We start from the raw sequence: 15,934 nt of genomic DNA on the forward strand, positions 1-15,934 counted from the left end.
AAAATTTATATTTTTATTTTTTATCAAATTGTAGCTTATATTTTTTTTAAATATAATTTGTATGTTTGTAGGATGATTTATATTATTAAAATAACACTTATTTGGCTCTAGCCAAACTTTAAAGACACTTCAAAACGATACACGATAAGCACAAAGAAAAATACTTTTTTAAGAGACTTGAAAATAAAAATTTAAGAGAAATCTTATTGCTTATTGCGTGTATTAGCGCATTGCAGTTATGATATTAGTAAAGCACATTCAATTAAAGAGAACCTCATGAAGCCACATGTGAAAGACATGGTTTAAGGCTAAAATAAGGTGCAATATATTTATTAAGTAATACTATTTCATGGGGCATCTAAAATCTTTTTACTGACATAGATAAAGAGCTATTTAATCAATATGGCAGTAAATATGCATTACAAATAGATAAATTAGAATTGGCTGAACTACAATGTAGTATTAGTTGGTACATTTGATAAAAGTATTGAAATTTAATATAATAACTTTTATGCGCATATTAACAATAAAATAAAAAAATATATTATATATTCAACTATATTAATAATAACATTATAAAATATTAGACAGGTTAAGAGAGTGTTATCACGTATCCTGCAAGTAGCTACAAGAGCCACCAACAGTCATTGTATTTTTATAGGCAAGCATTAGTGACAATTCTGCAGAATAAAAAAAATGGTAAAGATGAAGCAGTAAAAATGATAAGCTATATTAAATTTCGACCACTTCAATCCAGCATATTTAATTTTTTTGCAATAAAATAGGTAGTAAATATAACGGATATTTAGTACATACTAAAGTATGATGGCCATTCAGAATAAAAGCACTCATGAGGCTTTATGAACTTCAATGTGTTTTATTCGTCTCCTTAAAGGCACAAAATTTCATTGAATATTTATCAAATCCTTCATCAAGCAGATGATTTTAGTCCAATAAAGTAAATTTATCATTACAAGAAAAGATTATAACATTATTTCAAACATCTTCTGAGAGAAAGTTATAATTTGGATTTCTACAGTTAAACAGAATAATGTTAATTGTGTTTTAGCATTACATGAATGTTTTAAGTAGATAAAGTTTTTAACATATTTTTAGAACACTTACATGACTTAAATACAACTCTCTAGTAATATATTCCGAAAACTAACTACTGAGGACGATTCCTAGGTTCAAAATACATTTTTCGTGATAGCAAAACCAGCAGGCTAAAGTCAAAGAGATTTTTATTACCTACTTGAATTAAAAATTTACTCTAATTTATAACAAATATACTAATATAATATAACGCATTAAATTAATTTTGGACGAAATTATCAGAAGATATCACCAGTTTGTCAAAACAGGCTATGATTGTTTTACTTTCGTTTACTACATATAAATGAGAAGCAGAATGCTACAACGAATCCACAGTCCAGAAACAATGTCACACAAGATATGATTAAGAGTTAATCTTTTTATATTTCGCCTGATTTTAATAAGATTTGCAAATTAATGAACCAAAATTAACAAAATCATTAAAAACTTTATTAAATTTTTTTATTTATATTTATTATGATTATGTACCTACCCTACAAAAAACAAGGTGTTTCGTTAAAAAATAGGATATGAAAAATGTCTCAATCGCAGGAAAAGTTACTCTGAATTATTGTATAGAATAGGAAGCCCTAGTTTCAATTTTTATTTTGATAAAAAAAAAATTATTTTACTACTTAATTTACAAATTATGGCTACGTCCTATGATTTTGTCCAAGAAAGTATACTTATTAAAAATATTATTGATTTTGGGTTGCAGGAAGATATATTAAAAGTTTTTTAATCAGCCATAAAAAAAATGTTCTTCAAAAGAGATATTTTTAAACATAAGCAATATAGGAAAGACTGTAGCAATTTATAAAAATATTGAAAGGAAATTTTAGGAAACTTATAACCAGGGCATAACCAAAGCTTTAATCCTTACCACAAGGTCCTTCGTGTGAAACTCGAATGTTGAGCCGCCTCTCGCAGGCGTCTCGACGCAATTCGCATTGCGACCTATGAGTCCTTCCATCTGTGGCGCAAACTGGAGGAGACGAAGCTGGAGGATCTGTACAATCGCCAGGACACTGGCATCTAGCACTTCCGTCGTCAGCTCGAACACACGTGGCGCCCCATCGACAGTAAGTCTTCTCACAAGGCTCTGGAAACGATACCATTCAAAAACTTAACACCCTAATCATGAATAAGTGAAAAACTAGAAACAGCCAACTGTGCACTGTACAATATACAAATTTCCCTAAAAACTCTTTCTATTCAGCCATCAATCGATAGGAAACCATTCCGGTGGCAAACTATGACACTATACAAATAGCCGCCCTGAGTACGGTTTCGTATCTCGGCTTCCCAAACTTCGCAATGTACACAAATAGGGGGGCGCGACGACAATAAATTTTGTCCCTGATTCAGCATATGCTAAAATCGGCAAAAGCGCCATTGTAAAAGAGGGAGAAAAGAGTGAAAATACCGCCGGAGTGCTTATTTATTTGTTTATTTGGCTCACTCGAGATCGGAGCGTGTTTTTGGAATGGCAACACGGAACTGAAAGTCAACTATTTATGTACAACCATACTTAGGTAATGGAGGAAGCTAAATTGTCCAAGGGAGACTGTGATGAATAAAAACATTTTTTTAGGAGTAAATTCCAAGATAATATGATATAATAATGTAGGTTCTAAAAGTGCTGCAATAACGCTGAAAACATACACTAATGACTAATAAAATACTATTTATTTAAGGAAGGTATATAGGAAAATATCAATAACATTCTGATAGTATAATTAATAATGTAAAAAATATAAAATATGTGTTTTTCTAAACAATTATTATAACATCAATATAGTACACTCTTTCAAATCAACAATTTATTTATGTTAGTCCTGTGATTTTGTTGGCTTAAAATGATATGGCTTTCGAATTAAATAATCTATCAAATTTATTTATTTATTTCTAGTTTACAACCTCTGGTTTTTGCAACTTTTCCGCAAAGATTTCTTCAGTTCATGTAAAAAATGTGAATCTGAAGGATACTGAACTATACTAACATAAACTATATTGTTATATTCGCAATAAAACATTATCGAGAACCGTGACTATACTTTTAGTATTAGTTAAACATTTGATCCAGTGACAAATATTTAACATTAAAAATGTTTTTTTTTGTAAATAATAATTAATTATCCAATAAGTCATGAAATATATTTTTAATGACAATTAAATATTTTTGCGTTTTAAGTACTTTACAACAAATAATACACATAACATCTATAATATAGTTATCATAACATATGTTTAAATTAGGTTCAAAAGCAAATAAAATGGCCTTAAAACTTTCAAAAAAACACAAAAATATATAGCATCAGTCAAGTTATAATTTATGTAGGTAAAATACAATATTGACAACAATTAGTAAAACTGATTTACGCGTTTGATAAAAATATATTCCACTCTCAACCGTTGAGTAAGGTCAAGCGCTCATGTTATTATTATTAAAAAATAAATAGCATCTAAGCATCACATACTAACACTAACAGATAGTGATATTTGTTTAACTCAATAGAAAGATATATTTTTTAAGTAAAACTTAATCGAATTAAGTTAAATATGGCGTTTTACCCTATTATCTAATGTGATACTAACAAATATTCTAAAAAATGTATATAAACTTTAATAATGGTATTATTTATTTGTCGAATTAATTTAATACTGACAATTACTATACGGCTTAATGTATAATTTAACATTGATAATTACCATTTTTTCCAATTATAATACATATATATTTTTTAATTACAAGATCGCAATAGGTTGATTGTTTTCTTAAAGGCACTAAGTGCCATTGTGACATTTCTAAGGCAAGGGCTGTCGGCGGGTGTCGAGCTTCGTCTTTTCGACACAAAAGTAAAAAAAACTCAGGAGATAAGATCGTTAATTTTGTCAGAATAAAATGAAAGGGACTGTCAAAGAATCTGCTTATTCTACTGGCAGAATTAAGTTAATTGTCATTTTATATTACTGAATTTCGTACGTCAATTTAGCGATTGTAAACCGTTATTTACTTGACATTTAAATATCATTTTAAAGGTGCAACTAATATTTATTATTTATATAATAATGTTGATTATCATATAAGAGTAAAAAAATCACTCGATAATATTCGCAATAATAAACCTTTATGAAGCGCTGTTTTTAAACGCCGTCAGCGCATTATAAACGTATAAATATACCAGACTCAAATGGTCCACTTAATTCATTCGGGTGATTCTGCAAAAAATACGCAAAGGAAAGATTTGGCCGCGCAGAGTGGCGAAACTCGTAAGTGGTTAAAAAACTTTGCTCGGCAAGTTTGGCACGCGGAAAATTAAACTTGCCGCCCGGGGGCGCCTTTTTTCCTCGAGGCTCACCCTTTGTTTTCCCCGCGCGAGAGAGTTGCAGGGGCGGGCAACATTGGCCGTCATTAATTTCGAGCCCTGTTCCTTATCACGTTCCATAAGCGGCACTGTTCGAAATTATGGGTTATTCGGGGTTGTTATTTTTTTGGAGTGTTGAAGTTTTTAACCCTAAACGACCGTCATATGTTTGTAATGTAACTACTTTCAGTGGTCTATCAGGCCATTATTTTATTTATTAAAGTGAAATTCGCAATATGTACAGAATAAGAGCAATGACGAAAATTTGAGGCATATGCAAATATATAACAATAATAAAAGTATGAGTAAAAATAGAACAGTAAATTATACTTTATTCAACTTTTGATAATTAAACATTTTCGTTTATTAAATTTTTTATTTTTTACGCATTTTTTTATAATTTATTTATGCTCTTACATCAGGAATAAAAATATTTTTAATTATTTAAGAATACTAGGTTGAATGCAAAATTTATTAAAAAAAAACAATAATTAATTTAGCATTAAGGATTCTACATAATTCTAAATTTACTCTTGAGCAAAATTTACATATGAGCCACACAATAATTATAAATTAGCTTTAGACGTGCAGATTAAAAAATTCAAGACCCTTAGAAGGAAGTACATAAACATTATTCAATGTAGTTGAACTTTCTGTAATCGTTTGTGACCACTCAACAATATAGGTGCACCCATTGAAACGCGCGATTAAGAAAGTTGATGGCATTATCATGCCCAAAACTGAAAAACTACTGAAAAAAATAGATTAATTAAGGACGTTTATAATTTTACTGAATATGAACCATACAGCTCAACTGGTCAAAATAAACATTTTCCTTATTCGTTAAAGCTGCTTTCAGTAAAAATATAAACAGGTTCACAAAAACTTAATGGACATGCACTCGCTGCTCATTCAAGCGCTTTAAACTCTTCACCTTTACAACGAGTATTTTACTTAGGTATTAAAACTCAATGGCCAAATATCCACTTCAACCCTTTGGACGCGAAAATCGATCAAAGTCGCCCAATTGATTTTTTTATCTCTTTACGCAAAAATCAGTAAAAAAAATGTTTTTAAGAAAAAACTTTTTTTTTGTGAATAAACATAAAATGTCATTTTAAATAAAAAAAATTAAAAAATCAGAACATTTAAACTCAGTATCAAGGTAAAATTTGCATTTAAAAAAAAAACAATTTTATATTTATTTTTATATCCAAAGGGCTAAGTTATCGTGACTCTCGTACTTGACATTGCCGCCCGATACTGATACCCGATTTATAATCAATTATATTAAATTGCAAAAAAAATATTTCAGACAGATTAACCAAGCAATAAACTTTCTGACAGTCACACTACTTGTTTTTAAAACCCAAAATGCCATAAATTTTAACGATTAATGAATTTTAAAGCGAAAAAATATAGTATAAATAATAAAATATTTTTAGATATTTTTAGAATACAAATTATTAATCTTATAAGGTTCGTAATTTATAATTATTTTATTTAACAATTGGACAACCTAATAAGTTTATTAAATTAGTTAGTCTGAAAATGGTGCAAAAGCCTTTAACTAAATTTTTAGGTTTAACAATCTAAATTATGCTAATAAATCATAAACATTAGCACGTTTTTTACAAACATGGGTTTTAAACGTCTATGACACAAAAAACATTGTTTTGTTAAAATGGGATACCACCGTGAAACTATATATATTTGCAGATTATTCAAAGTACATGGAAAAAAAATATTAAAAGCATCCATAGCAATCACAATATTTTATTAGTAAAAAAATATTTAAGTGCTGACATTTTGGATATGTAAGTCTTAATGTGTATATATACACATATATACATATATAGAATATATTAATTTAAAGGTTTGATAGTATTAATATTATTTAAATGCGGGATTGATTACGATTGATATTTTCCAGTAATGCACCTGCCATAATTACAAATTCTGTGAATTCATGACCATGGTAGGTGCATTACTGCTAAAATATCTAAATATAAATTATAATAGTGATAAATCTAGACATTTAGATAATATATATGGAATGTGTTTTTATATCAGCTTAATTTATATTAAATATATAAACTCAATCACTAAAGCGATATCGAGTTTAGAGATACAATTAAATAAATTAGCGGTTGGATAGACCGCTGATAGTATTGAAGGGTTAACACGCGCTGAAGGGAAAAAATATAAGATGAAAGTAGTTTGTCTGAATAAATTTACGTTTAGAGCCACATTCCAGGGGTGTAATAGATCACTCCACTCGACAGTTTCTAGTTAATACTTTTTTTTCTCTTCGGTGTTTCCTTCCCTTATTTTTTTAATACATTTCCGCAGGCAATAAAGACTTTATTTTACTTTATTTTATTACATCCAGGTGTTTTTACTCGCCGACTGCATGTTCCGATGGGCCTTTTTGTTTTTCTTTTGCCTACCTCCGTTTTAGCCTTTATTTACTTTTCTTTCTTCCCTCTCGCTCTGAATACGCTAATTAATGCAAATTCGCAAATAATTCTTTGCTGAGGTAGGTCAGTTACAGATAGAGATAAAGACGAGGAAACAGAGCGGCCACTTAACAATGACTGTAATTTATAAAGCCCCATTATGATTCATATCTTATTATTTATACAAGTCTTTTAAGGAGACAAAGAGTTTGAATACAATGTCCTATTTGAAAATTATGCCACATCAAATATACACTCCTTATTGTTCTGTTATAATACTTTGATTATATCATACATCTCTGTATGTATGATATAAAACAACACCAAAATAAAAATAAATACGTTTGTTTCATTTTATATTTATCATAAACTAAATTTCAAAGTTCAGACAAACAAGCGCCAATTTCACCTGATAGCACAGGCAACATCCTTATAACAATATTACACCATAACTAGTCTAATCAACACTGTTTGAACACAATAAACTCATCACAATTTGCCACGAACCCACTCGGGACTTGCCTTATTGCTTTGATTACTTGGCCCAAGATAAACACTTTCGATCTGGAGATATCGAAAGGTCGTCCTTATACACCCATATTATATAATATCCCAATTTAATATGTAAATATATCCTGATTGAATTTGCAGCTTTTGTGTTGTATATTTAATTAAAATTTGACCTAATTTAAGGTAATTCCCGAATCATGGCAATGACTAATGCCTCGTAAAGAGCCTTCAGGCATACCAATAATAAATATTTTATTAACGAAGCAAATTTAAAATTTATGCTTTTATAGTTTGCGGTAAACGTATTAAAGCTTTTTGGGCAGTAATTCTGATTAAATTTAACGTTAATAATAATACAATGGTATTTATTTTATAAATCATTTGTATTATATTGAAACGATACTTATATTTTGAATAGATTTTTGCAATGAGTAATGAAATATATTTTAGAAATTAAAGTAGATAAAATAAAACTTCAGACATAAGCTACTATTATTGGAATACATAAAAAATATGAGTAATATTCATAATTTTTTTAATAAAGAAATTAAAAATTGATTATTACAAATTATTTAGATATGTTTAAAGCAAGTTTAAAAAATATAGATTTTTACCAATCATATTATGAAAGTAATTCAGAAACAAATTATCTATTAGTCACTATTTTTTAAGAAAAACTGCGTAATCAGTTAAAATATTATGAAATAATGATGATAAAAAATTTATAAAGAAATACATGATAAATAAAGATTTTTAATTAATAGTAATAACAAAATAACTGTAGATAAATATAATACAATATGTAAAAAATGCAGTTTTAATGATGAAATATAAAGAATTAATTTTTTTTTAAATAACCTAATTAAAAATATTACTTATAATATTTAATAAAAAAACGAATAACATATTATATACTTTAAAAAAAAATTAGTAATAATTTAATTAAAATAGCATATGTTATTGTGTTTTGAAATTGTTAGATTTTAGTAACATAATAAAAATGATATACATATACACATAATTCATGAATATGTACATATGAGTATATAATACTATAGAGATTATTTAATATGTGTTTTATATATATAAGAATATTTAACGTATGTGTTAGTTTATAGGACAATTCACAGACGTGAAAATTACTATATTTTATTAATATAATAATGAAATATTTTCGTAAGAAACTAAAGTTTATTTATAAACTTTTGTATAGTTATGTTTTGATTTTTAGTAACCTAACCTAACCTACATAAATTTATAAATAATTTAAATAAAAGTGGACCTTTGGAAAATAATTTATAATATATCTAATATTTTATTTTATTATTAGTTTATTTCATAATTAGTTCACAAGGCCCTATTTGCAGTATTTATTTGTATATGAAATACTATTTAATAATGAGAAAAAAAATCATTATCAAATTGTTTCGACTTCTTTGATAAGCAGAAAGACATTTACCAGCTCTTATTTTTAGTATTATTTGCCTCATATATGCTGGTGTCATTTTCTAATATAGTAAAATGTTTGTTAAGTCATTAATTTTTATTGAGCAAAAGAAGAGAAGTATGATCAAATTTATCACCAATTTGTTTCGGTTCAGTATGTATTGTGAATTTAAACAGAAAGACGTAAGGCTTATGATAAACATACTATTGAAATACCATACTTTATACCTGATGATTTTATTTTAAATAAATAATTTTTTATAACCGCTTAAAAATCAATATGACGGTTAGCAAAAAAAATGTTAATATGAAACGACAGAATTTGTTAAATGAATAAAAAAAAATTATTAAAAACACGTTAATTAATTTTTTTCTGCATATAAACAATTTATGTTTTCAGTTTCATAAAAAAAAATAAAAAATCTTGAAAATATATTATGAACTTATTTTTTTAATTAAAGTTGAACAGTTTCGTTCGGTTTGTCGAAGTGTCGAGTTACAAATTTTAATAAAGGTTGTTTTCGTGCACAGAGCCGCAAAACACGAATGATTCATGGCGTTTGTGGGGTGCAAGACGAGAAATCGTAAATTTTGGAAATGCGAACGATAAATTTTGAAACAATGCCATGAACGGAGCGGACAGTTTGTATGCGATCATTGGCAATGACAAAAGCATTTACATTTGTATTGTATACATATATAAAATAAGACAATGAAATGAAATCTCTACAGGAAGTTACACAAATCATAAAAATCAAGCTAAAAACATATTTTTAAAATATGTTTTTATTTAAAACGATTTTAATATGAAACGATAAGTCAGTGCTTACTGAAAAATATTATTTAATTTGAATTCTGAACGATCATAAAAGATTAGGTTTTCTTAGATTTTCCAAATCTCGCGGATTAACAATAATTAAAATACAAATTAACTAAGGTCGTATATGGTGACATATATAGGTTTAAATCTGCTTTATTAATTTATAGATAATAAATAAATGTCACTGATATACAGACTTTGTTCTAAGTGTGGTATCTCGCCTACCGTTGCAGCGCATTGGGCTAACGCCTGGCATGTTTGAATGAAAGAATAACAATAAATAAATTAAATATTTAGCAATAAATGTGGCTATTAAAAAAATACTTTTAGCTCAACAAATCTATTGCAGTAATGTGTTATCTGCATAAATTTAAAGATATAACAAACAATAAATCCTTAGCCTATTTCTATGTAGCTTTTTAAAAATTCACGATTTCTTTTGAGATTAGTCTATATATATATATTTTTAATTTAAGTATCTAAGTGAATTATTTTATATATAAAAGGAAATATTACACGATTTTTATAGCGAAAAGTACACTACATACATCAACCCAAATTGCGATATAAATCTTATATTAAATTTTACATTAACCATAAACTACAATCGTCCATCATTCCGAACTTTGATCTGCTTCTAGTTTCAACCCTTAATTTAATATTCCGAGCACCTCTTACAAAGTTTAAAGAGGGCACACTTCGTATCGCAAAATAAGGTCTTAGCAAACTTGATGAAATTCAATATGCTGTAATTTGTTTTTGTTTAACCTAAAAATTTGTTAAACACACATTTACGAGCAATAAAACTAAATTAATTGTAATAGTATACTTATAATTTTCTATATGAAATATAATGTCATGACTGTATATTAATTAAAATTTATTTACTGAAAATAAAACTTAAACCTTACTACACACGATATAATATCGACATATAAATAATTTTAAATATCTGTTTCATTAATATTCTAATGTAAAAAAATAATTTTAAGTGACTTTAGATTTATATTTATTAATACTGATTAATATTTTACTTTGATATATTTATATTACCTAATTGTATAAGATGTATTTTTCATCTTGCCCTAATAAATATAGATGTTATTGTTAAATTTCAGATACCAAAAGGTTTTTATTTAATTTGTAAAGTTGTTTAGACTACAAATCCTACAATGTAATTCGAAATTTAATGGCTCTTCATTTTTGGCATTCGTTGTATGCAAGAGCTTATTTCGCATATACATATGTAACACACCAACTTTCATACGATTAAGAGCAGTTTCACATTTGAATTTATGGTATGTGTGGCAAGAGGCTGTTAAGTCATAAAGCCTACATTGAACTGTTTCATTGTACAAACAGTGTATGTGGGATTCGCCGACAAAATCACAAAATGTATATTTACCTATTTACACACCGACTAAGTAGCGTTTATTCAGACACGGCAAGCTAGCCAAGGGCAAAGCATAATTTGCTCTTAGTTTTATTATATGTTGACATTATTTTAAACGCGTTAGAATATAACAAAATTATACGTATAAGTCATACAGAAGATCTATATTAGCATACCTTAAAAAAGTCAACAATGTTTACCTTTAAAATATTAAAATAATAAATACAATGCTTTTTAGCTTGAAATTGTGAATCTAGTTCTTGTTTTAAATTATTAGTTTGTTTGCTCTGCTTAATTCACATTTATATTTTGATCAGAACGTACGAAAAAAGACGTATTATACGTCAAAAACATTATTTTATGACCGACTCTAGGAATAGCGATTAGCAAACATTTCGTTTTTGATCAACAAAAAAATTATATTTAAATATGATTTATGACTTAAGAATGTATATATGATAAGAAGTTTGCCGATTAAAATATTTAAATATCAATGTTTTTATATAAAAGTTATAACTAATCCAATATTTTTAATAAAGGTACAACAATAGTTTTTTTCAAATCAATCAATTTTAAGCACGACCTACGTAAGTGTAAGATAACTACAATTTCACGGATCTCAAACACCTCTGGGACAATGTTCAATCTTTTGGATAGTAAATCTAAAGATTAATTCTCAACAGATACGCGTTCGCCTGTCTAGCGCCATTATTGCCTGCCGAAAAGCGAAGTTCATTTTACGCTGTCGTTACGATTTTGATACCTGCTTCAATTTAACCTTATCCCATTATAAAACGTGTAAGGCGGAACATCCGTGAACATCATCAAATACTCTCGCCTCGGGGCCGAAGGTTCAAAGCCTTTAGAGATGGGGTTTATGTCGAAATTCACAGCGCCGGGGAAAAATGCCGATGACCCACCCCAGACGCTAGGTAGTGCGTGTAAATTTTTAAAATAGCTAAAATATACCCTTGTAATCCAACGAAAAATTTATATGTAATATTAGTATTATATTTAATGAGCAACGATATTTTGATCGACAGCCTTTCTTATTTTGTAAAACATTTTAATATTTTTTCAAGGTAAAATCCAGTGACTGCTTATATAAAATTTAATATTATTTTATAATAAATTCATGTATTTTAAAGTACAATTCAAAGTAAAAAATGCTCATGAAATATTTTTTTACTGACTTAGTGAGTAAAATTAAATTCTTCCCTGACAAAACACATTTACTGAAATATTTATAAATAAATGTACATATTTATATATACAAATTGACAATTCAAAAATGTAATAGAGATTGAATTCCTTACTTAGCATTTATGTTTTATTTATAAAACGGTAAGCATCATAAGATTATCTATCGAGCTCGACGGTTTACCGTTACATTCTTATTAGAATCCACTACTATTTGCCTCTCAGCCATATACCGTGGGGGTGTTACCCTGCGCTTCTAAAGAAATATTTACCATTTTATTTTTATTATATAATAATGCTCTTTTCTTATAATAAATACAAATATTTTATTGCTTTTCGAAAAAACAATAGTAATAATGACTATTAATTATATTTATTTAAAAGATCTTTGAATTGCAAAATTAAAAAAATCAGATACATAAGTAGCAAAATTATATGGTGAAATTAGTGGTACTGTAAGTTAATATTATTTATTCCTTTAAAAATCCAGAACTGACACCGATCCCCTAGAAATAAAAGTAGGAGGGGTGTCGCACGCAACGAAAAAAGAGATAAAGCATGCTATTTCGTGTAACGGTACTTCGTCCAGACGACATGGGAATCTTATGAAGCAAACGGTAATACTACGCGCGCTGGATGCCAATAAACACAAGTTCATTTGTGGCTGACATAACATTTAAAAACTCTTGTCACTAAATACAAAATATTAAAAAAATATATTCAATCTAAAAATAAATATTTTTAAAATTACTGGACCCCAGATTCCTCGTATCTTTACAATATTTATGTAGTTGAGATTTGTATGATGATGCAGATGATGTAAAATGTAAGAATACGTCTGATATATTATGTAAACTTTTCGCTACATCAACGTATCGCAAAAAAACGTATCGGCCGTTTAGCCCGACTTTAGATAAGCTCATTGCTAATTCAGAAAGACGTTTGCATCTATATATTAAGGTCGCTATCGCCAAGAGTCGTCGGAAGAGCTTTCGAATCGCGCGCTTTAGCCACTATCAAAGCCCGGAAGGGTTCTAAAGTTATCGGATCTCGAAGGTTATCTGCGACTTGGGCCCGTGTTTATCTTTGGATGCGATCTTCGGGCAACTTTGGCGACGCAGGTCGACGACGCAACTTCAGCCCACCGTCGCCTCCATTTTGCCCCATTGTGCCCCGAGTAAATATCGCATGATGGTTTAGAGCCGCTTACCGGGTGTACTGTATTATATAAGCGTACACACACGAGACGGGCTGAAGCTTACAGTGTTTATATTGGCCACTAAATAAAATACGTTATGTCGATTTCATAAATTGCCGGTCTTGTGGGTTTAATAATGTGTAATATCGTATATGTGGGTGGTGTAATATATACGGCCCGGGTAATACATTGGGTATTGCCTTTATAACCGATACGTCGTGTGTCGTATAAGTTTTGCCGGTCGTATATTATATATAAAGAATGTGTATACATGTTTTTATATACACTATAATACACAACATATAAAAAATTCTAAAACAAACCTAGACTGTTATATGTGTATTCTATTAATAATTTGACAGGTTTCCCCATTTTGTCACATCAGTATTTATACAAAATAATTTATTTTGATACTTCATACACAAATATTATAACAGGCGTGGGCGGTGAGATAATATCCCTCTCGATTGCTCGCGTGTTAAGTGACGAGAGTGAGTGAGAGATAAGAGCACGCGGTCAATTTGGCGACGGCGATTGGACGATAGTCTTTTGGGCGATACAATAATAATGCAATAGAAATAAATTTGCAATAAAAATCTTATTTTTATCGTTTTATTTAGTAACATGACCCTATTATTAAATACTTAATTAACATGATTTACAACATATTAAAATATATACCTACATACACACCAAAATAAAAATTAATAATATTTTTTAAAAAAGCATTATACGGTCTGAACTAAACATAGAATATATATTTTTAATAGATCATAAAATATTTGTTTGATTGTTTGATTTTTTTATTCAAGAACTTATGAGAGTTACCCGATATCATAAAACATTTTGGCTTAAGCCGGTTATTTTAACAACACTATTGATAAATGTTTATCGTTGATTTTTTCTTTTATGCAATATTTTTTTTATGTTTTGAGCCTTGGAAATTACTGTGAGAACAAACTTTCGGAATTTCCAAAAATTGAATATTTTACATTTACCGATTTTAAACTGTATAAAGGCAGTTCCAAAAACACAGATCTAGCGCGATACCTGATTCTAGGGAAACATTAATTATTCCTGTAGAATATTTAAATTATAAATTCAGTCCATCACAATTTTAACGTTTTCTTTTAGTTGATTCTGGATCAGAATAAGTCGACCCAATGAGTCGTCAAAGTCATGCAATGTGAAGCCAAAGCATGAAAGAATTTTTTGAATGGCACATTTTTACTTTCACCTCCTTTATTTTTTTAATTTTTGTCATTTTGGCTAGAAAGTATGGAGGTTTTGTTTTCCCTGCTTTATTTTGTTTGACTCTTGAAACGTTCATAAAATTATTTTATATGATTAATAGAATGTTGATTATGAAATTGCAATATATCAAGCTTTGCGTATGGTATTTCCACAATCAAACATAAATGGTTGCTTTTACCCATCCGTGCCTGTGGGGTCTATTGACTCCCCCAACTTTTTGGTTTTTCTCAAATAACTTATTTAATATAAATCCTATTTGTCGCAAACTTTTTGTATTTGTCAAAAATAGTTTAAAGAATAAATATTAAAAATAATCATTGTACTTTATTATCTCCAATCGCGAGAAAAAAATAAAATCAGCTCTAATCGGTACTGTCGCCGTGTGATTTGTATACCTGAGTCAGTTTTTAGAGAAATTCGCCTTCTAAGAATTTCGCGCGGCGCCCCCTCTACGCGGTTCCTTCAACGCGTTATCGCAAACTACACCGTCACCCAAAAAAACATACCGCCAAATTCGATCGTTATTGTTATTTTATTTCTCACGTTACTTTTGAAATTGTAAAATGGCTGATCGGCTTGTAACTGACGAAGAGTTGCTAAGAATTTTGCAAGATTCTGACAAGAGTGGTAGCGAATACGATAGCGATATCGATATTGATAATACATTTCAAAAAATACATTTCTCCCGTAAATCGTATCGAAGTTGAAGCGTTTATAGGTATCCTATTATCTTCTAGAGGATTGAATGGGGGTAAAATACAGTTCAAAGAATTATGGACAACAAACGAACTGTTCAAACAATATTTTTATTCAGCGGTCATGTCTAGAGATAGATTTTTGGTGCTCAGATTTGATGATCGTTTGACCAGAGAAGATATTTTTTAATAAATGCATTTTATTGTACTCACGTGTACATAATCACAATTTATAGTTTAGTTTTCCGAGCAGCTGCAGGTTATTTCTTATATGTATTCATATAATATTTATTACAATTTGCCGAAGTAACTGTGGCTACATACTCGTTTACATATACATGCATAACGTTCACCAAATTTAATCGATTTGAATGATTCGCTAGCCAATTCCTTCAATTTTTATAGCCGCAATCAGGGAAATATTTTGCCCTGTAACTGTTGGCAAGGACACGCATGCCAATGTAAAAGGGTTTATTTAGAAATGAAGTCAAATTAC

The 15,934-nt window shown here is 28.8% G+C and overlaps 1 protein-coding gene across 2 annotated transcripts in view; it reads right to left on the reverse strand.

The window, feature by feature from the left end:
• The window catches only part of LOC148227970 (agrin-like), a 196,439-nt gene that overhangs the window by 92,174 nt on the left and 88,331 nt on the right, over positions 1-15,934 (reverse strand). The window contains exon 4 of one of the 2 annotated variants that reach the window (XM_088200001.1): positions 1,979-2,197. The exons of the other annotated variant lie outside the window; for it this stretch is intronic. Coding sequence (XP_088056127.1) covers positions 1,979-2,197 — 219 coding nt within the window. The remainder of the gene's footprint in view (positions 1-1,978; positions 2,198-15,934) is intronic. 2 annotated transcript variants of the gene reach the window in all.

Source organism: Plectrocnemia conspersa, unplaced genomic scaffold (assembly GCF_051122295.1).
Source record: "Plectrocnemia conspersa isolate PC_06_02 unplaced genomic scaffold, ASM5112229v1 ptg000012l, whole genome shotgun sequence".
Lineage (NCBI taxonomy): Eukaryota > Metazoa > Arthropoda > Insecta > Trichoptera > Polycentropodidae > Plectrocnemia > Plectrocnemia conspersa.